This window comes from Myotis nattereri, assembly GCF_964212035.1.
Source record: "Myotis nattereri genome assembly, chromosome: 9".
Classification (NCBI taxonomy): Eukaryota; Metazoa; Chordata; class Mammalia; order Chiroptera; family Vespertilionidae; genus Myotis; species Myotis nattereri.
The window spans coordinates 61286513-61314487 of NC_138084.1; the positions used below are offsets into that span (position 1 = coordinate 61286513).

Consider the following 27975-nt stretch of genomic DNA (forward strand, 5'->3'; position numbering starts at 1 on the left):
TATTTTTAAGCACAGATCTTTGTTGATTAATTTTGTTTTGCTGTGGCATAAAAATCTAAGTTTTTGGATTAAAAAAAAACCTCTGTAAGGTGGAAAAGGAAAAACAGTTCTGAAATAATGTTAGTTAGCGTTTAGAAGCACTGAACAATTTTAGGAGACTGTAACACAATTAAAATAGGGGTTCTGGTCCAAATAGAATTCTGACATAAAGCTTACACTGCGTTTTCTGTTCTAAAACAGCCCTGTGAAGCTTGGCTATTATTTGGGTTTGAAGCCATGATGAAAGGCCAAGGCCATGCCCCAGATTCCACACTGGCCATCTCTTATTTTAAAAGTACCCCAATGAGACAAAGATCCGTCCCCAGACTAAGACAATATACTTAGTTCAAAAAGGTGAGGAAGGTAAAAGCCTCTTTTCCTCTACATACTATGAGTCTGGCCAAGAAGGCCTCATCTCAAGAATCCTGTGAGGCCACTGCTGTGGTCAAGGGATCGGGCTAACGGACAGATTCACTTTCAGATGGCAGAGTATTTAGCTATTTCTTAAGGGGATCTGAGAAAGGAAGAATTGCAACGGAAGCTGGAAAACTTGAAATTCAAAGTAAATCGACATTGATCAAGCGTTTACATCAGTGGGTGACTAAACTAACTTTAACATAATAAGCTACGAAGGTAGAGAATTCACATTCGCATGTGCTTTTTTTTCCACGTACACTTGCACATTTAAAGTTTGGCACGATGTGAGCCCATGGGATAGGTTAGAGTCTCGTATAACCACATCACTTCACCAATTGAACCAGATAGCTCTTTTAAAAATATCACATTTTAATATAAAAAGCTATACTATAAATTACTACATAGTAAATTCAATACTCTGAAAAAATACCACCCTGGAAAACCGCATCGGAATTTCAAGTCTGCATTAGATAAAGTCCACAGCAAGCTCGCTGTAAAATGGTATCCACAACCTGGAATGCTGCGCATGCGTCTGAGTAGGTGCTTAATCAAGCACCTCCAGAGGTCACCTTCTCTAGGCTGGTTCACTGAGGTTCATAAATAGATGGTTTTGTTTCTGTTTATAGTTCCAAGCCAACTTATCTTCCTGATTACTGACGAGATGGGTCAATGCTGAGGGAAGAAACCTTGCTAGGGAAGAGATCTAGTAAAGGCACTGAGTTTCCGTAACCCAAACTCCAACTACTTACATTTCTGAGGGGAAAAAGCAAAAAACAAAAATGAAGTGGCCATTTTAGTTACTTAAGCCTTGTTTCCTCTTTTGGTCTAAAGCTCATATGGTGTTCTGTCAGAATTTCTCCTCCTTTTCAATATATAACAATCATCTTCCTCCTGTAATAGAGGTCCCCTGCACAAACACAGGGCTATTAACTGAAGGACTACTATTAAAAAAACAAATGTCAAGAATAAAAGAGATCCTCAGCTTGAAAGTTTTCTAAAGTTTGGAAAGTTAAATGGACATTAATGTTGTCGTCTAGGTTTTGCCATTTTCCTATATACTTTTAAAATACGTATCTATATAATGTGATATTGAATAAAGCCAATATATGGCATATCAATAAACAAAACAGAAGAAACCTGGCACAAGTTCTTTGAGTAATCTCTTTAAATAAACCACCCTCGTCTTTAAAAAATTGGTTATTTTTTTCCTCACATGGAAGTTTTCAAAGAAGATCTTGGAATTCAAAAATGCAGAACTGCCTTATGTTACTGGGCTCACAGTCATCTTTCTATTTTCTCATCTGGAACAAAATCTAAAAGAAAGCAACCTACTGCATTGTACCAGAAAAGGATGATAAATGGAAGGGGGGGGGGAATTATTAAACAAAACACTAGCCCACTATTCTTTCATGAGAGAGGGGGAAAAAGCAAGTCCTATATAACAAATAAGTCTAAAATGAAATCTTTGTGGGAAATCTAACAAAAATTTTAACTATTTACTATTATTTACTAGGAAAAAATTGATCTGCTTTTAAAAAATTAGCATGTTGGTGTACAATTCAAGTCACCATTAATTAACCACAAAGTGTTTAAGCCGTGCAGTTGTGTCCCACCAGATGGCTGTAAGCATCTCTTTAGGCACTTCGCTGGTTCATTAACGTAACACAAATTAAAGCTATAAACACATAATGTTGTGCTCTGTGAAGATAGTCTAATCAAGCAACATAAACCAATGCAACAATGTGACTTTTTGGATGCTTATATTCCTCCCCTAAGACTTGTTCATTATTTTTAAACTCGTCGTCCAAAGAGATTTTTCTGGGGAAGGGGATGCTTTGGCTTTATGAAAGGAACACTGTCAACCCCAGTAAGGGGAAAGCCTTGTGCAATAAAGAAATCTGAACCAAATTTCTTTATGGCTCTGTCTTAAAGGACACTTCTGCAGTGACATAATAGGGGGAAGTTTAGTATGTTTCTTTAACATATTGCACTCTTTCTGTTGTTGTTGTTGTTGTTCATTCACATTAATGCATAGAAACACAATTTTTACCTTTGAATAATAAACCGTTTAACCTATTATAAGAAAAATCATGGAAAATAAGTTCTAAAAGCCTAACAGGAAAAAATATAGGTATAGTAACCTTCTTCCGCATACTGCAATATAGAAAACACTATGAGAAAAGAAATATGTGCAAACAAAATTTTTGGTCAGCCTAGTGTGGGTACAAGATTACATGTGCCAACTAAATGAACTATAAGCAGCACTGTGAGCACTGATAACTGAAGATGACGGAGGATTACTGTCAGTGATAGGAAGGATTGTGTATAATTCCACCTTTAATATACACATCTGATATGGAAAACTGAAACTTCTGTTTCAGAAGAGAAAGAAAATAGCTGAATTTGGCATTTCAGTAGCATGCTATAGAATTCATCATGATTAATTTCACATTAAATTATGGACAATGGCTGTATCACATTTCACGTTATCGCCAATAGCAGTAACAAAAACAAACAAAAAAACCAAACAGTGCCTGACAATAATCTCCTGGGGACACAGGGCTGTGTCCTGTGAGCAGCTTAGTTCAACAGCGCATGCTTTCCCTCTGCCAGATTTAGGACACACCATGAAAAGTGGAGTGGCCAGAGGTTATTCTTTGCTGAATTCCAATATCTGAATAAACAATTGCTTGAGCAGATTGTAAGCGCTTTTCCTTATTTAACGACAACAAAAAAAAAGGTGGGGAGAGAAATACACATACACACAAACCCCAAAGCGCTGAAGTTAAGCATTAACAAACCAGGTTCATGATTTATGATCAGTTTCCAAAACTCCAACTATAAACAATACAAAGTAGTGCTCCTCAGTATTATTTTCGCAATTGTTAGTAATGTTAAGCATCAAGAAAAAGAAAACACATCATTGCACATTACAGCCGCCCCCAAAAACGGCTAAACTTTGACACAGAGAATTGAATAACTTTTGATGCTACATCACAAACAGCTTCTGATGTATATATCTTATGTGAAAAGGTCTTTACACACATCTGACATTTTCCCTGGGTGAGGCTTCAGGTCAAATGCCGAGTTATGGCACGAAGCGCATACAGAAGTTCAGCTTGCATCCGTGCTTCCATTAACAGTAAATTGACGTGAACCTGGAAATAAAAATGTTATCAATTTAATGACAATTATAAACAACTGATAAACTTTAAACTTTTTTCATATAGCAGACATTCACAAAGGTTTTCTTGTATATAAAGACTCATACACAAACATACAGGCCTGGGCACTGCTATACATGCACATGATGTGAAACTCACAAGAAAACTGTTTATAAAAAATGGCTCTTGTGCCCGGCTGGTGTCACTCAGTGGATTGAGCACAATCCTATCCACCAAGAGGTCACCAGCTTGATTTCCGGTCAGGGCACATGCCCAGGTTGCGGGCTGGATCCCCAGTAGAAGGCATGCAGGGGGCAGCCAATCAATGATTCTCTCTCATCATTGATGTTTTTCTCTCTCTCTCCCTCTCCCTTCCTCAGGGATCAAGCTCCCAACCCAGGTATGTGCCCTTGACTGGAATCGAACCTGGGACTCTTCAGTCTGCAGGCCGTCGCGCTATCCACTGTGCAAACAGACTAGGGCTAAAAATATATTTAAAAAACAGTTGGCTAGATTATGCCACTTCCATTTCTATAATGGCACTAATTTATTAATATTTTCATAATCATTACTTCTTATATTGAACATCTATCTATGGTATAATGTTTAGTCATGAAACACACCTTTTCTGAGTGTTTGAACTGACGCCAGTAACTATCATACATGCGCTTGGTAGTTCTCTCAGGATAGCAGGTCACTGTCTTAATGTAAACCTTCAGGCTTCGTTCAAGTAATTGATTAACTTCTCCGTAATCATAGTCATCATACCTATGAGTAATGACAACAGCTTTATTATGACAAAATCACAATTTCTGATTTCTAAAGCTGTAATGGAGACATTTATTGTCCAGTAATTTAAATACCAAAAGCTCATTAATTAAATTCATCTAAAAATATTTATTGAGTGCCCATTATGTGCCATGTGCTTTCCATGTACTCTTCTAGGCACTAGTGATACGCAAATGAACAAAATAGACAAAAACCCACAATCTTGTAGAATTTAAATTCTATTGGAGCAAAAAAAAAAAAAATTAAAAAGATAAACATAGTATGTCAGACGGTGAGAACTGCTCTGGAGATAAAGTGAAACTGGGGGCTAGGAGGAGAGGAACTGTGGTTTCAGATAGGCCTCTCTGAGAGGTCAACATCTGAGCAAAGACCAGGAGCAAGTATAAAGCCCTAAGTAGGAGTCAAGTGTTTCAAGGAAGAAGGAGTAATGACTCAAATAAGATGATAACTGGAAACTGAAGTAGCATGTACAGAGGTCACTGGCAACCTAAATAAGATAGTGGTTTCAAGAGAGAATGAGAGGTAAGAAAATAGTGATAGTAAATATACTACCAAAGAGATTTGCTGTGCACAGGAGCAGAAAAATGAGGCAATAGTCAGAGGGAAAAGCATGATGAAGAAAAAGGATCTGTTCAGCCCAGCCAGCGTGGTTCAGTGGTTGAGCGTAGACCCAGGAACCAAGAAGTTTCTGGTTCATTCCCCATCAGAGCACATGCCTCGTTTGCAAGCTTGATCCTTGGTAGGGGGTGTGCAGAAGGCAGGAGATCAATGCTGTTCCTCTTTCATCCAAGTTTCTATCTCTATTCCTCTCCCTTCATCTCTCTCTAAAAATCATTAAAATCATATTTTAAAAAAGAATCTGTTTACAGATGAGAGAAATGCATGTTTATATACAGATGGGAAAGACCCAATAGTGAGAGTAAAGGTGATCATGCAGGAGAGGGGAGATTGCTAGAATAAGGATCTTTAGAAGAAGAGGAGATGGGACTTTGTGCCCAAGGGCATAGGAGCATAGATAGTTCATCCACAGTAAGAAGAGCCAGAAGAAGTAGGCACAGAGGCAGACCGGAGGGTAAATGCAGTAGTGGGGGTTTGTAGAATTTCTGGTCTATATTTTCAGTTAATATTTAACCCAAATACAATGCTTAAATAATAGTATCTCAAGGATTTTTTATAAGCTTTATTTAGTAGCATCTCAGAGATAAAGTCACCATAACATTTGTTATTTATTGTCATGAATAAAGATTTATCACAACTGAATTAAATTCTATTGCTGTTTATTTTTCTTAATTAGGTAGGTATAATATCTGTTTTAAAATGTAATGATTCTGTGATAACTTATTGTCTAGGATGGTAAGTGGGTAAATAGCAATTACTATTTATCATCATAATAGTGTCTTCTAGGTAGAATGTTGATTTTTCAGAAAAAAAGTTTTTTACATTAAAATTATAGAAACTACTTCACTTAAATTCTAATTCCACTTCACAGAGACTTTCTGATACTATATCTGAAAGAACATGGTACAGAGTCAAACTGAATGCATCCACATCTGGGGATTTCTCTTTCTACAGATCTATCTCCATAAAGGCTCAAAAAACAGCTCAAAAGGGCATATTAAAAAAAAGAAAGCTTTCCTGATTACACCATGATTAGACTATTCAATCTCATTTATTCACTGTCCTCTCAATGCTAATCTTTAAAAAATGTAGAGGCTATTAATTTACATTGACTGACAGTTTTCTTTCAGTGTTTTTATGTGAACTTATGCAAGCTTTATGAAAGAAGAATCTATCCTAGTTTTATTTATATCCTAATTATCACTCATTCAAACTAACTACCTAACTAACTAACCAGCATTTATTAAAGTGATCTAAAGGAATATAAGATATGGTTTTTAACTGCTATTTCTTCCAGGAAGGATTCTCAAACTGAGTCTGATTTTATCCTATCTGCAATGATTCCTGATATTTTCTTCCCTCGTTAGTAAATTATTACTACTGTATTTACATATGCATATTAATATTCACAACAGTTAACCATAGAAAAATGCTTTTCTATAAAATGGAATTAATTTTCCAAAATCAGAAGTCCACATGTAATATTTTCTCCCCAAAATACATACTCCTAAACAGGACAGGAGTAAGGCTAGTGTCAGATTTTTCTTTTAGAAATGTGTAAACCCGTCGCCACAATGAGCATACCTGATTCCAAACATACAGTGGACATAGTTAAATAAAGCTCTGCGCAGCATGGTTGTGTCGACATCTTCATGGGTGGCCATAGTGTTATAGGTGAGACTGTAGACCATGCGAAACTTTTCATCAAGAAGATGTCCAATGTCAGAATAAAGTCTGTTCACCAGGGAGAACCCATGGTTTTCCCAGGTATAGTCCTAAAAGAGTAAAATGTATACACTTACAAAATGTGCATTCTTCATTTAAGTAAACTCTAGGTTTTTATTAACTATAACTACTTAAGCAAGTAAATGAAGATATTCAAATTTATTTCTAAGTTTGTAGCTTTGCTAAAAAGCCTTCACATCAGTTTGTAGATTGGAGTGCCATGCTATTTCCTCAGTGGGGTTCAGGGTGTAGCATGTCGGTGATAAACTGGCTACTTCCTGTGGTCAAATGCTATGCAAACTACGCCCTTATCTGAAAGAACCCCAGAAGATCTTGGACTATTCTTATGTAACCAAACCTATTCAATGACACGGACAGTTAGCAGATCATCTGAAATAGGCACAATGGAGTTTGTCTTAATTCAAATTTGCACCCACTTTAGGGGTCACATCACTATTGTGACTGTTTTTTCTAGGGGTGGGGAGGGGATAACTCTGAAGCCATTAGCTACCGATCTAGGATCGTATTACAAAATATCTTTTTATTATAAATGTGATATGATACATCACTGGGTTTCTTCTCTGCTATGCCCCCCCCCCAAATGGTATGAATATTATACAACTACAATGTAATAATGCTGTAATTGAAGAAAACCTTTTCCTTTTGCCTTCTTAGCTGGGAAAATCCTATCTAATTAAAGAGTAATATGTAAATTAACTGTCATGCCGCAACAAAGATGGCGGCACTCATTGTGGCCAGGGCAGGACGCTGGCCATGTTGCCCCGGCAATGCGAGCCCAGCGTCCACGCCCTGGCTGCGCGGAGGGAGGGGAAGGGCCTCGGGCCAGAGGCCGGGGCGAGGGACGCTGGCGTCATTGCAGGCCGGGCTGAGGGACCCCCCTTTAATGAATTTCATGCACCGGGCCTCTAGTGTTGAAATAATAATCTACCTATTAAGACATCAAATTAAACTAGGCTGAAAACAAGATTAAAGAAAATGATTTACAGACTCTATCAAAATGACCTATTAATTTCTTTAGAGGTCAATTTATTTATATTTCAACATGTCACAGTTAAAATAACAGTATTTATTCTCTATTTTCTCTGAAATACAGATATCTCATACCTGAGCTCGGAATGTTGGCAAATGCTCTTCTCCTCGTCTAGCAAAGTCTTCATACCCAAAACCGGGGTCTTCAATATATCGGGAGACATCAGATGTTATAATCATGTCATCCTCAAAATCTAAGAACAACAACAAACTAGTGTTAGGGAAACCACTTAGTTAGAACAATGAAACCTCTCCATTTTCCTCCACTTTTTAGCTTTTCCATGGATTTCCAAAGTGACAATATTGACTACCTGGCTTAAATTCAAATAAAATATCTACTACTGAAGTTTCGTACACAATTTCATTACCAAATCTTGGCCATCTTAGCATTTAACTATAGTTATTACTCAGTCAAAAAATTGATGAAATTAAAATACCTAAATAGTAGTAGCACATTTAGACAAGGAAGACAGCCAGGCCTCTGGTTAAAACGCTTAAACTTTTGATCTTTCTGGGGATGAAGTGGGATGTGGGGAAAGAGAAGAGGTGAAGGTAAAGAGCACTTTAAGTGAGCCGAATGTTAAGAGAGATTTTATTAAAATTAGATAGATGGTGTTTCATCTGGATTCACAGGGAAAATAAGTTCATTTTTAGTTTACCAAGAGGCATATAAGGAGAAGGACTGGGAAGGGAACACAACAGTGAGGAAAGTGGACTTTAAGGAGTCACTAATATTTTTAGTTGAAAGATCAAGTGCCCAGACTACCCAACCTAGGAAATAGTTTACTGAAATTCTTGCCTAACTCCTTAATTACACCAATGAAACTGGCATGGTTGAGTACTTACTCTATAGCAGGTACTATGCTACATACCTGTTATTTATTTTTTTCTTTGTTTCATTAACAGTAAAAGAAATATCTACTTAAGACCTAAGTAAACCAAATGTAAGTTAGGAATACTATTGTTGGTGCTGAGTGTCAGAAAGAAATACAATGTGGATTAGTAAAGATGACGTGGAAAACTTGTAAACATTAAATCACTGAAATTGGTCTAAAGCTTCAAAGTGACTTTCAGCTCTAAAGAGAAATCTCAGGCTCCCCTGGACCACTCCTCAACCACTCTGCTGCCTCCTCCTCATGCTCCAGTTCTCTATTCTGGGGAAATAGAAATGCTTAATAAATGGCGTTTTCAATGCATTATCTCTTAACATTTACCAATGAGGTTAAGCTTGTCCATCCCATAATAATCAATAAAATAAAGCAAAAAAAAAAAATGCAATTGCCGAGGCCACAATGAAAGTTAGGAGTTTTGTGGAGTGCAAAGTAAAATTAAACCAAGCACAGTAAGTGATAACTAAACTCTGTAAAACAGTTTCTCTCTTGAAGTGATTTTCCCCTCACACTGGACAGCTCGGTGGTTTCAGTTGACTTTACTTAGCTGGTTCTTTTGACTTTAATGATAGTTTTTGTCTTGCTCATATACATATTTGGATTGTCATATGACTTTTAAACATCTTTAAACAATGAGGAGTAACTAACCAAATAACATAAAAATGTATCATATGAATACTATCCATTCATTTATTTTTAAATTAGGAGTCAATTGAGACCTGTTTTCTAGACAGTTTTGTCTACAGAAAAAAAAAATATACAAAGATCTCTCAAACCACACATATCTTTTTCCTAAATTTATCTTAAGAGGTTAAAGTTTAAAAAAATTAAAATTACTACTGTGATTAACAAATCTAAAGCTCTCACTTTAATTCTACCTAAATAAATATTTCAAAGTCTGACCTGAAAACAAATAGTATTTTGCACTTTGTCTGCACTCTTCTGCCCCTAAGAAGTAACTATTAATAAAATACAGAAAACGTTATAACGAAACACCTTTCTAACTTGAAAAAAAAACAAACAAAACCACACCCAATAAAAGCTAGTTAAGTCTGTTACCAAGCTATAGAATATCACCCCCATATAACACTTTAAATATTTATTTTCATCAAAAGACTTGAAATCTATTGTTAGAATCTCTCCATAGAATCTGGAATGCTTTATCACACTGGTTAAACCAAGAAATTTTTTACTTTTTAATTTTTTTTTTTAAATCAAGAAATTTTGCATAGGACAAAATAAATTTCTATTTTAAAACTTTGCTAACTTTATAAAAATGACTCAATTAGCCAGTGTATGAAGTTATTTTTCTAACTTATCTTTGTGTGACCAGCACATTTAGTACAGGGTATGTTTAAGAGTATGTTTAAGAGTAAATAATGAAATGATTTATTTCCTTGAATGATTTACAAATGATACAGCCTCTTCTGTTAAAATTAGAACACAATTTTTTGGCTAGGGTCTAAGACTTGCTAGTCAAAAATTCATTTTAGAAGGCAGTAGTCCTGCTCGAAACTGGGATCCAAAAAAGATTTTCAGTAGTAAAAAATAAAAACAAAAACCTATCTTTTAAACTCTAGTGATCTTAGAGAAGCTCTCAGAAAGTAATGTCTAAAAGCAAAAAGATATTAGTAACTTTAATAAAATTGTTTACATTTAAAAATATTGGCTTACCTAGAAGGTTAACTCTAGGCTCATTATTACTATTATAATAATTACTTTTTTTATTGATTTGAGAGAGAGAGAAAGGGAGGAAGGAAGGATGGGGGAAGGGAGAAGGAGGAGGAGAAAGAGGGAGAGAGAGACATCGATGGGTTGACTCACCACCTTTTAGTGTATGAGACTACGCTCCAACCAGCTGAGCCACCCAGCCAGGGCCCTAGGCCCATTATTGTTCATTGTCCCATTTGTTTTATCTGGATGATTTTTATAATTATTTTGATTTTAACCCCTAATTATATGCTGAAAACTTCCAAAACTTTATCTTGAGCTAAAAGCCCTCTCCTGATCATCACTACTACTCCAAGTGTGTTTGCAGACTAGCATTAGTCCCAGTTGGAGCTGTGACAGAAAGTGTGGCCTATCCCGTCCTAGCCCAGACTGACTGCGCTCCAGCCAGATTCCCCAGTGACTCACATGCACAGCAAAGCTTGAGAAGCACTGGGCAGACATCCCTGGACTGAATGTTGTATACACATAGGAACTCCAAATGTCCAAACTAAGGCAGCTTATCTGTTCCTTAAGGTTAGAAAGATCAATCACCATGATAAGACCCTGTCCACCTACCCAGCTCCTTGTCACATTACCTATCTCATGATTTATGTCCTAACAACACGGCCATTTGTTCCTGAAGCAAGCATCCTATTTCCTTACCATCGTGCCTTGGCTCAGGCGTGGATGCTGATTACACCAACTTCCCTGTCCCCCAGCCACTGCCTGACATCCCTGCACTCAAGATCTAAGACTCAGCTTAGAGCCAAATGGTTGGAGAAAGTCATCCTCTGGGCACCCCTTCTGTCCACACTCCTCCCCCCACTAAGGCTGGGTTCAGGGTCCTCTTCTGGGCTCACAAACCTTCTGCATTCCACTCTGCATTGTCATTACTTCCCTTTCCCACCAGCAATGACAGCTCCCTGGAAGCAGGAACCATGCCTCATGTAGGCTGAAAATCTATCTGCCACAGTGCTGAGAGAATATGGGGGGCTCAGTAAATGTTTGTAGAGCGAATATTAAACAAATAACTAAAACACCAGGTTTCCTTTTTTGGGGGGATTTCATACTGATTAGAAGCTCTGAGAAACTAGTACTTAAAATACTCAATTTTGAGGATAAATATCTTCATAGAAAAAAAGGATCATCATGAGAAATAATAAAAGGAATTCTTATTTTTCCTGGCAAAATTTCCGAGAGCTATTGGTTGATGCTATGTTTAAAGTTAACAAGTAAGTATGGCCAAATCAATTACTCTCAGAACTTATGAGACTGACTAGTCTTAAGACTAGTCATTTTGAAGCCCCCTTTTAAGCCAAAATGGAACTGTTATTTAAAAATAAATGTTATGTAGATGGATGACTTTGAAGGATTTATGCTTTCTACTGAGTCTATGCTATTTTAATAACACTTACTACATGGTGTTTAATATCTTTTTTAGTCATAATTAAAAAGTTTCCCTCCTTTTTCAAAGTCTCTTAGAGTATTAGATAAAAACGTATTTTTAAGACTACAGCAAAGAAGCCTAGCTTTAAGTATGAAATAAATTCCTCCAAATTTAACCTAAGAAAATAACCCAAATAATATGTTTTTATAAATTCCAAAGATTTCTCCAAAGAAATGCAAATGCAAGTACAATATAATTTTAAACTAACCTGGAAAAGCAGCAGTGTGAGAATAGTCCTCCTACATACTCTCCACCCACACAAAAGGCAGAGATATTTTTAAAAAATTATATCTACTGAAACAGGATTTCACTGATCATGAAAAAAAATTCACAAAAATAGGATGAATTAAATATTTCTATCTAATTTTATAAGCAACTGGTCTGCTTTGAATACATTTTATCCAGGATAGAGTATGAAGTACAAAGTTGGGCGTTCCTCCCACCTGGATCTGAAATATATTCAGAGATGAACCAACATAATAGAGGAAGCAGTAGTGTCAGGTATACCATCTATTAACGCAGAGGACGAGAAAGAAATAAAGGGAACGTGGTAGCACAACCATTTTTACAAAACCACATGGAAAACACTGAAGGTGGCCTGTCAGGGTTCCAAGAACAACTAAAAGACAGTGAAAAAAAGGCACCTGAATGAGGAAATGAATGAAAAGTATCTCCAGAGACAACGAAAAGACTTTCTTTCGTCTCCTTCTCAAAACGAGTGGTCATTTCTTCCTGAGATGTGTCTCCATCTTCCCTTTCTTCTTGAAGCCTTTTCATTCTTTCCATCAAGGCCTCCAGCTCACTTAGGGAACCTACAATCTGGAGACAGGTAAGACGATGGTGTTAATATGAGAAGTGGCTCCAGCAAACATCTCTCCCTCCCACAGGCACCTTGTGATGTACGGAGGCATCAGTACTATTATTAAGTTCCTGAGTGGGATTCCCACCAACCCCAAAGAAAATCATATCACAGCTTCAAACATTTTCAGTTATAAAATATACCAGTAGAAAGTTGAGATATATATTTGATCTAGAATTCTAGCATTTGATATATATTAAATCATATTATGGTTTATTTTTTAAAGTGAGGCCACTTCAAATTTCTAATTTTTCTGTCATAAGATGTATTTTCTATTGGTTGGTCCAGCATCTTATGGACCAAAGATAAACTGTTCTAGGATCTGCTGTTCAAAGGATCTAACTTTAAAAGCCTAGGATCACTGGAATGCAGCCTTGTTTTTTAGTCTTTATGATTTGTAATAATATCTATCTGCTGTAAAAGCCTCTTCAAGACAATTCAGAATTTCAGGTACAGGATACATTTTTATAGTAATAATTATGCTAAAATATGTCAAATATAAATATATTTGGATATATGTATCTTATTTAATCAGAGAATAAATTCTCTGTAGATATTTTTAAAATGTTTTTATTGATTTTTAGAGAGAAAGGAAGGGATAGGGATAGAGTTAGAAATATTGATGAGAAGGAAACAGCATCAATTGGCTGCCTCCTGCATGCCACCTACTGGGAATCAAGCCAACAACCCAGGCATATGTTCTGACTGGGAATTGAACCGGTGACCTCTTGGTTCATGGCAACACTCAACCACTAAGCAACACCAGTTGGGGCCTCTAGATATTGTTAATTTTAGAAATTACAAAGGCAAAACAATAAGGAGAGGAGAAAACTGACCCCGAAGTTGTTGCCTGTAAGGGATGCATTCTCTATGTTGTTGTCATTAGCGAGGTCACAAACACAGAAATTGTTGACTGATATTAGCCTGAATCCATTGGAGATTTCTGGATCTCTCTCCGGATTGATGCCACTACCAAAAACAAAGCTTGCCAAAGCATGATAATGTGTCAGTAGGACCACAGCATGTACCAGTTCGGGCAGAGACCAATTATTTTCTCCAGTTTTGACAAGTTTCTAAAATGAGAAAGCAAATCAGAGTAAAAATGAAAATCACAGACGTCTACAAAGCAATAGAAAGCATAGAAAAATATATTAAATTTCATATATGTTCATTTATATGAATAAAACTTAAAATTCTCTTTTAAAAATGTTTCCTATATTAAAGAAGTGGCTCTAGTCAAATAATATTACATTACACTATCAAACCTAACTATGATTTTGTTGTGGCTTCATCTAAATTCATATATATATATAGTAGAGGCCCAGTACACAAAATTCGTGTAGTCAGGGTGGGGGTGGGGGTGGGAGGGTGTCAGCCCAGATTGCGAGAGAGGGCAGGCCAGACTGAGAGACCCCACCGGTGCACGATCACGGCCGGGGAGGGATGTGAAAGGATAGCCAATATTCATCATTTCAAATTTCTCACCTCATATTCACTTCTTTTTTAATTTATTGTAATGTAATCTGATTTCTTTTTCAAACAAACTCCTGAAGCTATTTTCTATTTCTTTTTAGTCCTTATCCTATTTGATCTCTGTAGAATTTACATTTTCCTCGCTTCCTTCTTGGAATTCATCTCCCTTGACTCCATCTCCCAAGCAGACTCCTCCTTTTTCTACTTGTCTCCACAATGTTGGCTTCTCTATTCTGCCCATGAACTCCTTTTCTGTAATTTCTCCCTGAATGGATCATTCATTCTTTCAACCTGACCTTTGCTTACCCTATCTAATAAAAGAGAAACATGGTAATTAGCGTATGACCGCTACCCTTCCCATTGGCTAATCAGGGTGATATGCAAATTAACTGCCAGCCAAGATGGTGGCCGGCAGCCAGGCAGCTGACATGAACAGGGAGGCTTGCTTGCTTCAGTGAGGGAGGAAGCCAAGCTTCCCCGCCTGCCTTGCCCGCCTCTCAGCTGCACTCTAAGCAACACTGTAACAAATATAGAAGCTAAACAAAACCCCGGGCTTCAGCCAGCAGGACCACAACATTGTTTCAAATACAGAAGGAAAACAAAGGCCAGAAACCTGCTTTCAGCGGCGGAGGTCTCATAGCTGGAGCCGAGCCTCAGAGCTAAAGCTGGCCCAGAATTAAAAAAAAAAGGAAAAAAGGACAGGCTGGGAGCTTCAGTCACCCGCCAGCCTGAAAACAGCCCTCAGCCCCTCACCCAGGCTGGCCAGGCACCCCAGTGGGGACCCCCACCCTAAAGGGTGTGTGACCAGATGCAAACAGCCATCATCCCCTCACCCAGGCTGGCCAGGCACCCAAGCGGGACCCCCACCCTGATCCAGGACACCCTTCAGGGCAAACCAGCCAGCCCCACCCATGCACCAGGCTTCTATCCTATATAGTAAAAGGGTAATATGCCTCCCAGCACGGGGATCAGCGGAGCCGCAAGGCCTCCCAGCACCGGGATCAGCGTGACAGGGTGCGGCGCCCCAACCCCCTGATCGGCCCTGCTCTGTGTGTGACAGGGGGGAGCTCCCCAACCCCCTGATTGTCCTGCGGCTCTGTGCGTGACAGGGGGTGGCACCACAACCTCCCTATCGACCCTGCCTTGAGTGTGACAGGGGGCGGTGCCCCAACCCCCCAATTGGCCCTACCCTGAGCGTGACTAGGAGTGGCATCGCAAGCTCCCGATCCACCCTGCTCTGTGCATGACAGGGGGTGGCGCCCCAACTCCCTAATCGGCCCTGCTCTGAGCCCGACCAGGGGCTGCACCTAGGGATTGGGCCTGCCCTCTGCCACCCGGGAGCAGGCCTAAGCCAGCAGGTCATTATCTCCCGAGGGGTCCCAGACTGCAAGAGGGCGCAGGCCGGGCTGAGGGACCCCTTCTCCGCGCGCCCCCCCCCCCGCCCCCCAGTGCACAAATTTTTGTGCACTGGGCCTCTAGTCTATATATAAAAAAGCCTAAGTGACTGTTACAACCAGACGACCAGCCAGTATCTATGATGCGCACTGACCACCAGGGGGCAGATGGTCAATGAAGGAGCAGCCCCCTGGTGGTCAGTGCACTCCCATAGCCAACCTCCAACGGCTGGCCAACCTCCCGCAGTCCCTCCCCAGAGGTGGCCGTCCGATCGGCCTCAATCCCCGGGTAGGCCGAGGGACCCCGCCTGTGCACGAATTTGTGCACCAGGCCTCTAGTCTGTAAATAACTATCCAATTTTATTTCTTCTCTATCCTTTATCTTGAGTTACAGACCTGCTGTTCCTCCAGTAGCTGGGCATCATCACATGGATGCCACAATCTCCTGTTCTCAGGCCTGTGTGTTATCTCCTGCTGAAGCCATTGCCTTTTGCCCAATCAGGAAGGTAGAACCTTAAAATGGTTCTCCTACCCCACTTCCTTTTTCATCCTCACATTCTGCCAGTCACTAAGTCCTGCTTATTCTTCTGCAGAATAACTGTATACTGATCCCTCCTCTTCATCTGCCTATGAATTTAAAAAAGGTAGTGTCTCAGGTGGATTACTGCAACTGTTTTATGACTAGCCTCCCTGCTTCTAGTCTGTACCATCTATAATTTATCTTCTGCATCAACAAATATACTCATATTGCAACTCAGCTCAAAACCTTAATGATTCTTGACTCTCTATCATAGTGATTTCTAAGCTCTTTTGAGCACATATATTTCTATCAGTAACAATTGGAAGCCTACCTCTGATAATACATTTATTTACAAAATATATATTTACAAAATTTTATAGTTATATACATGCACTATAATACTATTATGAAACAAAAATGATAAAAGAATGACATATGAATACACATACACATTTTCTAACATTTTGAAGGACTATCTTGTGCACTCTGTGAGGTACCATACCTTTCTGAGGGTAAAACACAAATTCTTTAACACAGTATTCATTGGGTCATACAATAGGATCCCAATTCTTTCCATCCCCTGTCCCCACTGCACATAACCACTCCTCCACTTCAGTAGCCTAAAGCTGCCAAGTACTTTTTCAGCATATCCTAATATTCCACTAGAGGCCTGGTGCACAAAAATTTGTGCACTGGCGGGGGGTATCCCTCAGCCCGACCTGTGCCCTCTCACAGTCTGGGACCCCTCGGGAGAGAACCACCTGCTGGCTTAGGCCCGCTCCACAGGTAGCAGATGGCAGGCCCGATCCCACGGTGCCTGCCCTGCCTCCCCTGGTCTCAGATGGCAGGCCCGGATGGCGGCGGGCGGGCGGCGGATTTTGCTGTCCCGCCCCACCTGCAATATGCAAATTTAATGGCCATCTTTGCTGGATTAATTTGCATACTCTTCTGATTGGCTGATGAGTATAGTGAAGGTATGGTCAATTAGCATCTTTGTCTTTTATTAGTGTAGATACTCTGCTCTCGGTCTGGAATGTCTTCTTCTATTCCAAAACTCCCCCTTATTCTTCAAGATGTAGCTCAAATGTGACCTCTTTCATGAAACCTGGGGTCAATTCTCTTTATTCACACATTCATATGCTATTAATGCTGCCATCACTGTCTCTCTTCCTCTAGACTCCAAGCAGGCCCAAGGGCAGTGTCCATCCTTTTAGACCCACCAGTTTCCGACACAAAGTAATTAACATGTGACATAAAAATAATGAGTGACTCCTTTATCTAACGAACATATTGCAAAACCAGAACATAAGCATCAGGACAACACTGTTCTTCAGAGATTCCCAAACAGGTAATTGAAATCTGAGCGTATACAGATTGACAAAAACTAAGTGAGTATAACTGGGCAAATAACTAACAAAAATGTAAACTAGTAATATTTTTTTAAAAGGACATTTCAATGCATTAGAAACAGAGATTTTAAATGCCTTAGGCTTGTATTGACAATAACTTAGATGATTGCTCCTATTTAGTAGTTACTATGTGCCCCACACAGTATTAAGAATATTCTATAACCACCTCACCCTGCTGGCCTTTGATGAAAGGTCCTTTTGAAGTACAAGTGCTTAGTCCATCACAACTCTAAATGCCATCACAGGTATTTAAACATTCACACACCAGCTGGCAAATCACTTTATTTGCAAAACCATTCTGTGAGAATCTTAAAATGATTAAATGTTAGAACTTGAAAAGAACTTAGAACTCATGGAATCTAGGCCCTTTATTTTATAGCAGGGGAACTACTGAGGCCCAAAGAAGTTAATTTACTGAAGGTCACAACCTTTTGAGGAGCAGAGGTATCCTATCATGCCTGTGTATTTTCTTTCTTCTGCCCACTGCTTCTCTCATAGCCACTCAAAGTACTTGTGCAAGCTAATTATTGATTACTCAAAGAGAAGCAGTCATTCATACTTATAGTAAACCCACTGACTTCCTAAATTTATTTTTCTACATATATTAATATTTCATTTTTCAAGTTCCTCATATATGCAAGTTTTAAAAATTGAGTCTTAAGCAAAATACCTAACTAGAAAATTACTCAGTTGGAATCATTAGTAAATATCTTTTTTATTTTAAAGAAACATCCAGTACCTGAATGTGCTCTTTCGTGATCAGCCAGGGTCGGTGTGCTAGCAGCTTATTTATTTCATTAAGGTTTTTCAGTCTTTGTGGTACATATTTCAAACCATTCAACCACTCAGCGATACCTCCTGTCTTTAGGAATTCATCCACATGCATGTTTATTAGGTAAGAACATTGATGTCTGGCTGCAGCCTGAAACACAGAGAGTTGGTTGATAAAAAGTCATGGTAGGGTCTTATTCTACTATTTCTAAACAAAAATCTAGATGGAATTAATCATTTTTATAGCCAGTAATTCTTGTCTTACAGAATATTCCTCCTTTTAAAACTTTCATCACAATGAGGCCAGATTCTTGAATCAATACAGGAAGCTGACATTTATATAGCATATGAATTGTCACACAAAGTCAATTACTTCCTCATCTAGAAGTTGGTGCCAGTCAACTTAAAAGCCACTTTCTTATTTTGTGAAGAAAGTACATGTTTGTTTCATTATGGTAAATTACATCAACTGTAGTCTATTTAAAACAATAAAATCTCATTAACTTGTATTCTACCAATTCAGAATGCATTCTAATTTGGGTAATTCTCTTCTCTTATTGCAGCGGTTCTCAACCTGCGGGTTGAGACCCCTTTGGCGGTTGAACGACCCTTTCACAGGGGTCGCCTAAGACCATCCTGCATATCAGATATTTACATTACGATTCATAACAGTAGCAACATTACGGTTATGAAGTAGCAACGAAAATAATTTTATGGTTGGGTCACGACATGAGGAACTGTATTTAAAGGGCCAGAAGGTTGAGAACCACTGTCCTATTGCCTTTGGTGTAACTGTGACATCAGTCTTCTCTGTGCACACCACCGAGCAGAAACTGAAGATCACCAGCCCTTTCCCTCCTCTGCAGCCAAAATCAGCCACGATACTGCAAACTAGATAAACCCACACACAGCAAACTGTCGCAGATCCTTTCCTCCGCGCTCCTCCGTAAAACAGGGTTGCTTTATTATTTCTGTTTTCTATATCTTATTTCTTTCTTAGTTTATGACCATTCTAGGTCTGTTTTCAGCCTTACTATCATCAAAACCTTAAGCTAAAATTATATTCTTAGTCAAGTTCATCATTCAATAAAACACAGAATGCTGCCTTTTGTGTTTGTTTAAAACTTCAGTGAGAGCATAAACAAGATAATCAAAGTAAACCTGGTAAAACCAATCTGCTAAGTCCTGGCCATCTCTGCTAGCTCTGCCAGCCCAGCTGGTCTAAATCTCCAAATATAAAGCACTTGCATCACATTCATTCCTCTTTTTCTCTGGGAATAGTTCAACTGTGGCACTGCTTCTTTCTACCCTTCTCATTCCTGCTGCTTAACACCCCAATTTATAATTCTCTCCTACAAACATTAACTAGTTAACTAGTGCCAAGTACTATACTTAAAAGTATTTTCATTCACTTAAGAATTCGTCTCTTCTCCAGAGTCTCCATTGGTGCAGACTGGTACTTTCCTCTTAGCCAAAATAGTAATTATTTTCATGTATAAAATGACTAAATAAAATGTGACAAACTGGTTATATACTAATAATAAAAACAAGATATCAAGAGCAAAAACAAAACCTGTGGAATATTACTTTGGCCCCTACAAGCATCTTTAATCATAAGAGAGTAAGTATAGAAAATGATTTTAGTGAAAATTAAATGAGAAATTTTCAGTACATTAAGTGGTTTAAAGCATTCAGAATGTACCCAAGGGACCTGGTATCCAAAAGGCCACAGCCTTCTTGAGTTCTTCAGTCCTTACAATTATACTTAGTTCTACACACCCACACTCATAATGCTAGAGGGAAGAAGAAAGAAGTGAGTGCAGCGTCACCATTATTGCGATGTAGTGCCTGTGTGGTAGAGGAAGGGGGCCGTCCATGCGCAGCATGTAGAACTGGCTCCTCAGGAAAGACTCCAGGTACTGAGTGTGCAGACTCATGACCTGGGTGATGTTGTCCAGACGACCGGATGTAGAGTATTCTTCCACAAGAAAGTTAGTACGTTCATCTGCTGTGTTTGCTTGAGCAACCTTACAACCAAGAAACCCAAAACAAGATAATTATTGAGAAGTAAACACATCCTTGGTTTACATAAATTATGCCACTATTGAAGCAAATGAATGTTCTTTTGATATTAACAGATGCTGGAATTACACAGTTGCTCATATGGGAAACAGAAGTAAAAAAGAAAGCACCACTCATTTTTGGCTCTGGTACCATCATTTATTAAACAACAAATGTCAAATTATCAAACACTGCACACACAGCTATGAAATCGGAGAAAAGAAGCTTCCATCTGCTTTGCCAGGAACATAAGGCAAATATTTCAGGGCCCACATGCATGGCCATTGTCACACCAATTTGTGGTGAGGCAAAATAGTGGCATTTGATTATATACATCTATAATTTTATGTCAATAGCCTATGAAGTTATTTAGTCACATTATTTTTAGACAAATATTTTCAGTCTGATCCTTTGTTTTTGTTTTTCAAAATTATAAAGGGGCCTTCTAAAATCCTTTTTAGGGACAAAGGAAAATATGATCATTTATGGGAAAGTGTTAACTGAAAAATTAATAACATGAGAATACTGTTGTTCCTATTTTGAGACTATGATGTTAATTATAAAATCAAGGTAAATTATTAACATGGACATCCTCCATCCTAGTGAATCAATAGAGCTTATTCAAAAATAGGTTTTTTGTATTATAATTTTATACACAATGACAGGTTGGGCATCACACCAAGAATTGGCTTGGAAGGTGTAAAGAGCTTATTAGCACCTTGTAGAAGGACCCAGCTCTGTGGGAATGAATAGGCATGAGATGCTATTTCTAGTACTGGTTCATTACTTACTGATTTTAGAGTTAGAGTTCTAGACTTAAGAAGAATGTATTCCTTGTATTAAATTCAAGATTAAATTTAAGCTCATGCACCTTGTTATTAGCAGAGCCTGATCTGGAAACAGTTCTCTTAAAGGCCAAACTAACCGTCTTTCCAAAGACCCACACTACTCGAAAGAAACCCTGTTAACTTACAGGGCTGGCTCTACAGTCTCTTCTTAAAATAAGTTATATAAAAGGCACTACTGACAGAAAAATTTAATCCCAAAGGAAATATAGTGTTTGAAAAGTGTAAATTGCAAAGAAATGCTAATTACAATGGTGTAAAAAAGCAATTTCACTTTAGCTCATTAGAAAGCCAAAATATATGTTCATTTACCCATTTCCCCCATTTTGTTAACTATAGGGACCAAGATGATTGTTAAAAATAATAGGATCCTGATAAACTACATATAATTAGAGATAGTATACCATGTATTTGTTGTTTTTGTTCTGTTTTCCCCAGAAGTTTCTTCTGTTAGACTGATGTCTAACATACATTAACAAATGATTGATGTGATGCAATAGATCCTGAAAACAGTGATAGCTTTTGCAGATCAGATTATCTTCAAATATATACTGTGAAAGTGATTCTTTCAGGAAGTCTTTATATGTAACACCTATGCTATATGAGGGAACTAGGTGCTAGCACAGCAGTTTCTTAATGCATGGCCACCTCCTAGGTCAGCTATAGTCACTGAGCCCCTAAAACATTACTGCTATCTTTCATTTAAATTACAAGGTCACTAAAAAAGTGAAATGAAGGTAAAGGAACTGCTGACTTTGGCAATGACCTAGACTGTCTTATTTGAATTCTACTCATACCTTAAGACAATGCCTGGCACAAAACAGATGCTCTATAAATATTTGTTGACTAATTTCAGAACAATATGGGAATTATGTTGATGCTTTGAGATAAATGGTATCTTTGCAATACACAGTGAATCAGTATATATAACCATATTCAATATGAGTTAATAACCCCCTGAAGCAGAGAAAAACTCCTTTATTAGTGGTTCCCAAACGTTTCTTAGCCCACCTGTATCTGGGAGGCATCTAGGAATCTAGAAGGTCCTGCACATTGCTGTGATCCTCATAGAGATGCACACCCACACAACAGGCACAAATCCTGCACTGACTTTAATCTCCTTTGTGTCATTTTACAATCTTTCCTTCTTGCATTCCCCACCTTGACTCCCCACCCTCACCAAAGGTACAGATTTTATCAGAGACTCTGTAGCATTTTGTACAATCAAGACTTAGAAACAAACGAAAAGAGTAACTACTAGTGATGTAATACCATGTTTTGTTTAATAACTGGTTTAATAAGGAAACTTAACAGGTTTAGTTGGGAAACTTACTTTTTCATTTCAAAATATCCTTTAACATTTATGTAACCTATAATCAACATGACAGTGGCCATTTTAAAACCTAAAACCTTCAGATTAATATTAAATTTTATGACTGTTAGCTGCTTTGCTTAGAAAAGTTATATTTGAAATCAAACATGTTAAAATTTGTTTCTAATCTTACTAATAATAATGATTATTTTAGGCAGATTATTACACATACAATATTTTAAGTGAACTTGAAAAGAAAATATCTCCGTAGTTTTATGACATGTAAATAAGAAACAAGCAAAACACGTTTATTTCTATATTAAAAAATGGAGATATTCTTTGATATAATTACTATTTATCAGACTGTCATGTATTTTATGACAAATAAACTTACTTCCTTCTCTGGAATAAAGGCACTTGGTCCTCTTGTCAAGGGCTGAGACACTCTGATCCTTTTATCCTGTTGTTAAAAGAGAAGTTGTATGTATTAGTGGCGACTTTCTAAGAAAGTTACACTGGTGCATGCTTATTGCTAAAGTACTAAAACAGAATTATGTAAAATCAGTGTTAGATCTCAAATCAACAAAAACCATAGGGCCACTGTATGGCTGAGATAATGGGGCCAGCTCCTCACCAATGCTGCGTGCACAGTAGGCTCCCAAAATGTCACTTCCTCAGCACATTCTACAGCACCACAGACTTTCAGTCCATAGCTGACATGAATGAAAACTATCAGCCTCTATAATAAAAACCTGCCTAACAGGACCTCAAATTGGAAGCTAAAGGAAAGTTTAAATTCAAAGAATTAAATTCCATGCAACTCCCCAAAGCAATGAATGACTTGACCTGTGTGGCTTTTAAAAATAAAATAGGAATAATTATATCAAAGATAAAGTTTTGAGGGTTTAAGTAAGAAAAATGTAAAACTTGGAGAAGTAGAAGTTAATTTAACCAAAGAAATAGGAGAACACAACAATGCTTATTGTGACACTTGCTATTCTATTTAGTATTAACAACTGGTAGATTGCCAATGACATGTTGATCTGTTAGATCCCCATTTAAGTGTGATTATCTGTAAGCCACAAAAATTCCAATCAGGGACTAACTCCTTCTCCAAAGGCATGTGGAAGAGCAGGGAATAGTCAAGGGAGGCCCTCCAGCTTTGAAGCTCTTCTTAGGCAGGAGAAGAGACTGGAGAAATGGCCACTTGATTTTCTATAATACAAGTAATATTTTAAAGTTCTGAAAAAGAAGTCCTCCAAAACTGTAATATAAAAATAGGTACGGTGCCATGGTTTATAAAGACTATAAACACTGAGTGGGAAATTACAGAGCATGGGAACCGGAAAAGAGTGAATTAAGCTTTCGGTGTCACTAAGCCCTCCTCAGGAAGAGTCTAAATTGAGGAGGTAGCCTCCAGGTGATATTTCTTATCTGAGGATGGCAACATCTCTTTCCCATGGCTACAGCTGACTAAGCAGCGATTTTCAACCTTTTTTATCTTACGGCACACATAAACTAATTACTAAAATTCTGCAGCACACCAAAAAATGTATTTTGCTGATCTGACAACAAAAGAAAGGTATATTGATTTCATTCACATTGGATGGCTATTGTCATTTCTTTTCTTGACAATCTGAGGAAAAGAAGTCAGTGCCCTGGATGAAAAAGTCAGGTATTATATGTTTTAAGAATTCTTGCGGCACAGCGGTTGAAAATCGCTGGACTAGACCAATAAACATGGAAGCTGACCTGCAGCCCATGGGTGCCTTGGTGAGAGTTCTGCCTAAATAGCTGAGGGTAATTAGCTGGAGCAGTAGGATTCCACAACACTAGAAGTCACTCTCGAGTACTGGAGTTGTATGAAAGCAATGTAACCTGATGGAGAAGAGGAACAAATAGCACTCAGAAGCAGGAGCAAAGAGAGAATAATGAAGAGGCACCAGAGTAAGCATCAACCATGCCTGCTTCTAAGGAGAAAACCACTAGTTTCCATGGATTCACTAGAGAAAGCAAAGCCTAATCATAGCTCTCTTCTCTCCTTTCCTCCCTCCTTCTTTAGCTCTGCACAAAGTAATCTGAGTCTTTTTGTTCGTTACAAACAGCCCACCAAACACAAAATAGTGGCTTCAATCCCTTACTTTATTAGGAAGCAGTCACCATACAAGTTGGCAAAAGTAGGCAGTGGGGCAGTCAATGATGTTTTTAAAGAGCTTAATCAGATCTTTAATCACTGGGTGAACAAAACAGATATGGTCCCTGCCCTGATGAGTTTGGCACAAATTCATCATCAAGTTTCAGGGTTCTATAGAAATAAATATATTTAATAATGGTAATCTTAAACTGCTACATACTCAGAAAGAACTAGGCATCATCTATGTTATATTTATAAAGTGATGACAAATAGATCTCAATTTACTGGTCAAGTACATTAGAGGACTCCATGTAAAAATAAATAATTTCAAATTTTAAATATTGGCATTTCTTGCCTACATCAACCATAATCAAGATTTACCCAGAAAAATAACTTCAAAGAAAATAACAGATTTCTTCCCTTTGCTACTCTCTGGAAATTATAGGAAGTAAAAACTTTAATACTCTCCATTTAATATAGCCTAATGCACTAGTATGTAAAAAGCAATTTCCCTTACAACTGATCATTTCAAATAAACAATGAAGTCAGAGAAACTAATTCTGAGGAGAAATCATAGGTTTGAGGAGAAAAATGCCAATAGGAAGGTAAGTAGAATCTTTTAATTACATTTATAAAAATACATAAAATTCATAAAAATACAGGGAGAAGAAATAAAAGTGTACAAAGGGAATTTGGAGATGCAGAATGATTTACTACTAAGATGATTTATTAAAAAAATCACTATTTGATACACACTCATTTAAACTTACCTTTCAATGTTTGAAATTGTTATTTTGCTTACAATAATATTTTCTGGAATAAGAGATGTTTGCATCTGAAATTCATTTTCAGATTACTGAAAATTACTGCACTTAAAAGAATATAACATCTCTTAGTTTTAACCAATTAATAAGCAACTGAAACAAAATTTCATTTGTGTCAACATTAATTTATTCAGCAAACTATTAAACATTTACACTGTTCTAGGCACAATAGGGACACAAAGAATGGTTAGATCGGCAGAACTGCATGCAACTGACTGCATATAGTATATGATATGTTCCATAGTGGTTGCATACACAAAGTGATGTGGAAAGACATTAATTTTAGCATTTACAACTTACTTTATTTCCCTATTGTTGAATATCAAAGTTGTATACAGTTTTCACTATTATAAATAATGCTATCCTAAGTATCTTTGTACAAAGAGTTTTGGGGGGCATATTTTGTGGTATTTAGGCTAGTTTCTTCAGGAAGATTCCCAGATGTGAATTTATTGGGGTTTGGACTGTAAATATAAAGTTCTTGTTGCCAATATACTAACAAAAAGTGTTTTACCGCCCTGCCTGGGTAGCTCAGTTGGTTAGTATCATCCAGATATGCCAAGGTTACAGGTTCAATCAGTGGAGCAACAAATTGATCTCTTTCAAATCAATAAATAAAAATTTTTAAAAAAGTTTTACCAAGTTTATTTCCTTCAGCTGGGTCCACTTAACACATTAACTACAAAAGTGAAAAACAATATCCAAAAATGTGTGCAAAACTTTTTATTATAAACTGATTTGAGGTAAAATTTCTTAAGCATATCTGTGGATGAGATCTGTTTTCAACAATATAATTCTGGGGGTGATATAGCCCCTGGGTCTGACACACACACACACACACACACACACACACAAAACAAAAAAAACAATGCTCTCCCCACACACATACACACAGGCACAAAAACAGCTGGGAAGTTACAGCAATAGCCCAGGGAGAGATAAGGTGCCTGACCTAAGAGTTGTTTAGACACTGAAGAGAAGGAAAAACGAACATTTTTAAGTTTCACCATCAGTACCCTCTCCTCAGTTGCATTTCTGAAATGGCATCACTCTGGAAAGGTCAGCCTAGCTCCTGCTTCTGCATAAGGAGCGCCTTTTCTGGTGAGGACTCTACAACCGTGTCAGCTGGTTGCTTTGGATATTTATATGAAGGTGAAAAACAAAATTTTAAAAATGACCAAAGCAGCTAATAAATTCTACTGTAAACTCATTTTACTGAAAGTTTCTTTTCTCCACATACTTTCTATCAACTTTTTAAAGCTGATAAGATCAAACACAAAATAAATAGGATTGCATCATATCCAAAAGATTCACTTTAAAACAATAAGCTGAAGTTCTGGTCTCCTTTCTTCAGCTTTTATTTCAAATCCAAAATGTTTAGGACTGAATTTCTACTTCATTCATACCCCAACTAGCTTGTCTGAAGTCTCCTGACCTGTGTTGCTTTATATGGTAGTAATCAGCCACATTTGACTAAATTTAAATGAATTAAAATTAAATAAAGTTAAAAATGCAGTTTCTCAATCATGCTAGTCACAATTCAAGTGCCCAACAGCCACATGTGGCTATGGCTACTGTACAGGAGAGTGCAGATGATTCCATCTGGCATCGCAGAAGGTTCTACCAGCGAGGTTGCTCTAAGACACTTATTTTTAAATTCACATCTTCAGGCATTTTAATGCCTTTCTGAAATGTTAAATGACTGCTCTGCGGAGTTATTGCTTTGATGGTTACTCCTACTCAATTCCATAACCAAGCATTTTAATGTAATTGCAGAAATCCTCTCAACCAAACTAAGAGTGAATCCAGACAGGAGCAATGCAGGGGGCAAAGACAAAAAAAATCAGTTCCAAAGAATCCTTGTCTCATTTTCTGCTCACATTACAGTCTCCAGAAAAATATCAAGGAATTTCCCCCCTCTTCTGCCCCTTTTAAACAATGATGGTAAAAAACACACGAGGTCTACCTTCTTAACAATTTAGCGTACAGTACAGTATTCTTTACTGTAAACAGTGTTGTACAACAAATGTTTAGGATTTTTTCATCTTCCTAACTGCAATTTTACACCACTGAACAACTCCTCATTTCCCTCACCCCTCAGCCCTGGACAACCACTACTTCCTGCTTTTCATGTAAGCACACTCTTCAGATCCCAGCTGAGATGCTGTGTAATCACCGGCCTTCCTCACCTCCCAACACAATTCAGATCTGCCTCTTCCTGTGCAACTCTCTCCTTGCCGGGCTTCCACAGCACCGAACCACCCACTCCACTTCTTCATCCACTTTCACACTTTTCCTATTCGTTCCCTACATTTCTTTCAAGAGTCATTCTCTCAAGTGTTTCTTCCATGGCTTACATCTTTTATTGCACAAACAAAATTCTACTGAATTGTGTGACAGTCACTATATTGGGAGAAGAGAGTAGAAAAAAGGGATGTGTGATATGAAAATGAGCAAGCCATACAACTGACCCCTGCATCTTTTACATCCATCTAGGAGTTTAGCCTTTTGGTCTGGCTTTGGG

At 37.9% G+C, this 27975-nt stretch overlaps 1 protein-coding gene across 1 annotated transcript in view; it reads right to left on the reverse strand.

Annotated features, from left to right (window-relative positions):
* Positions 1-1663: 1663 nt before the first annotated feature.
* The window catches only part of SESN3 (sestrin 3), a 49671-nt gene continuing 23359 nt past the window's right edge, over positions 1664-27975 (reverse strand). The window contains exons 2-10 of the mRNA XM_081100143.1: positions 22888-22953; positions 20105-20302; positions 18244-18426; positions 13545-13781; positions 12494-12668; positions 7878-7996; positions 6612-6802; positions 4244-4388; positions 1664-3614 (exon numbers count right to left, since the gene is read on the reverse strand). Of these exons, the coding sequence (XP_080956269.1) occupies positions 3528-3614; positions 4244-4388; positions 6612-6802; positions 7878-7996; positions 12494-12668; positions 13545-13781; positions 18244-18426; positions 20105-20302; positions 22888-22953 (1401 nt within the window). The 3' untranslated portion in view covers positions 1664-3527. The remainder of the gene's footprint in view (positions 3615-4243; positions 4389-6611; positions 6803-7877; positions 7997-12493; positions 12669-13544; positions 13782-18243; positions 18427-20104; positions 20303-22887; positions 22954-27975) is intronic.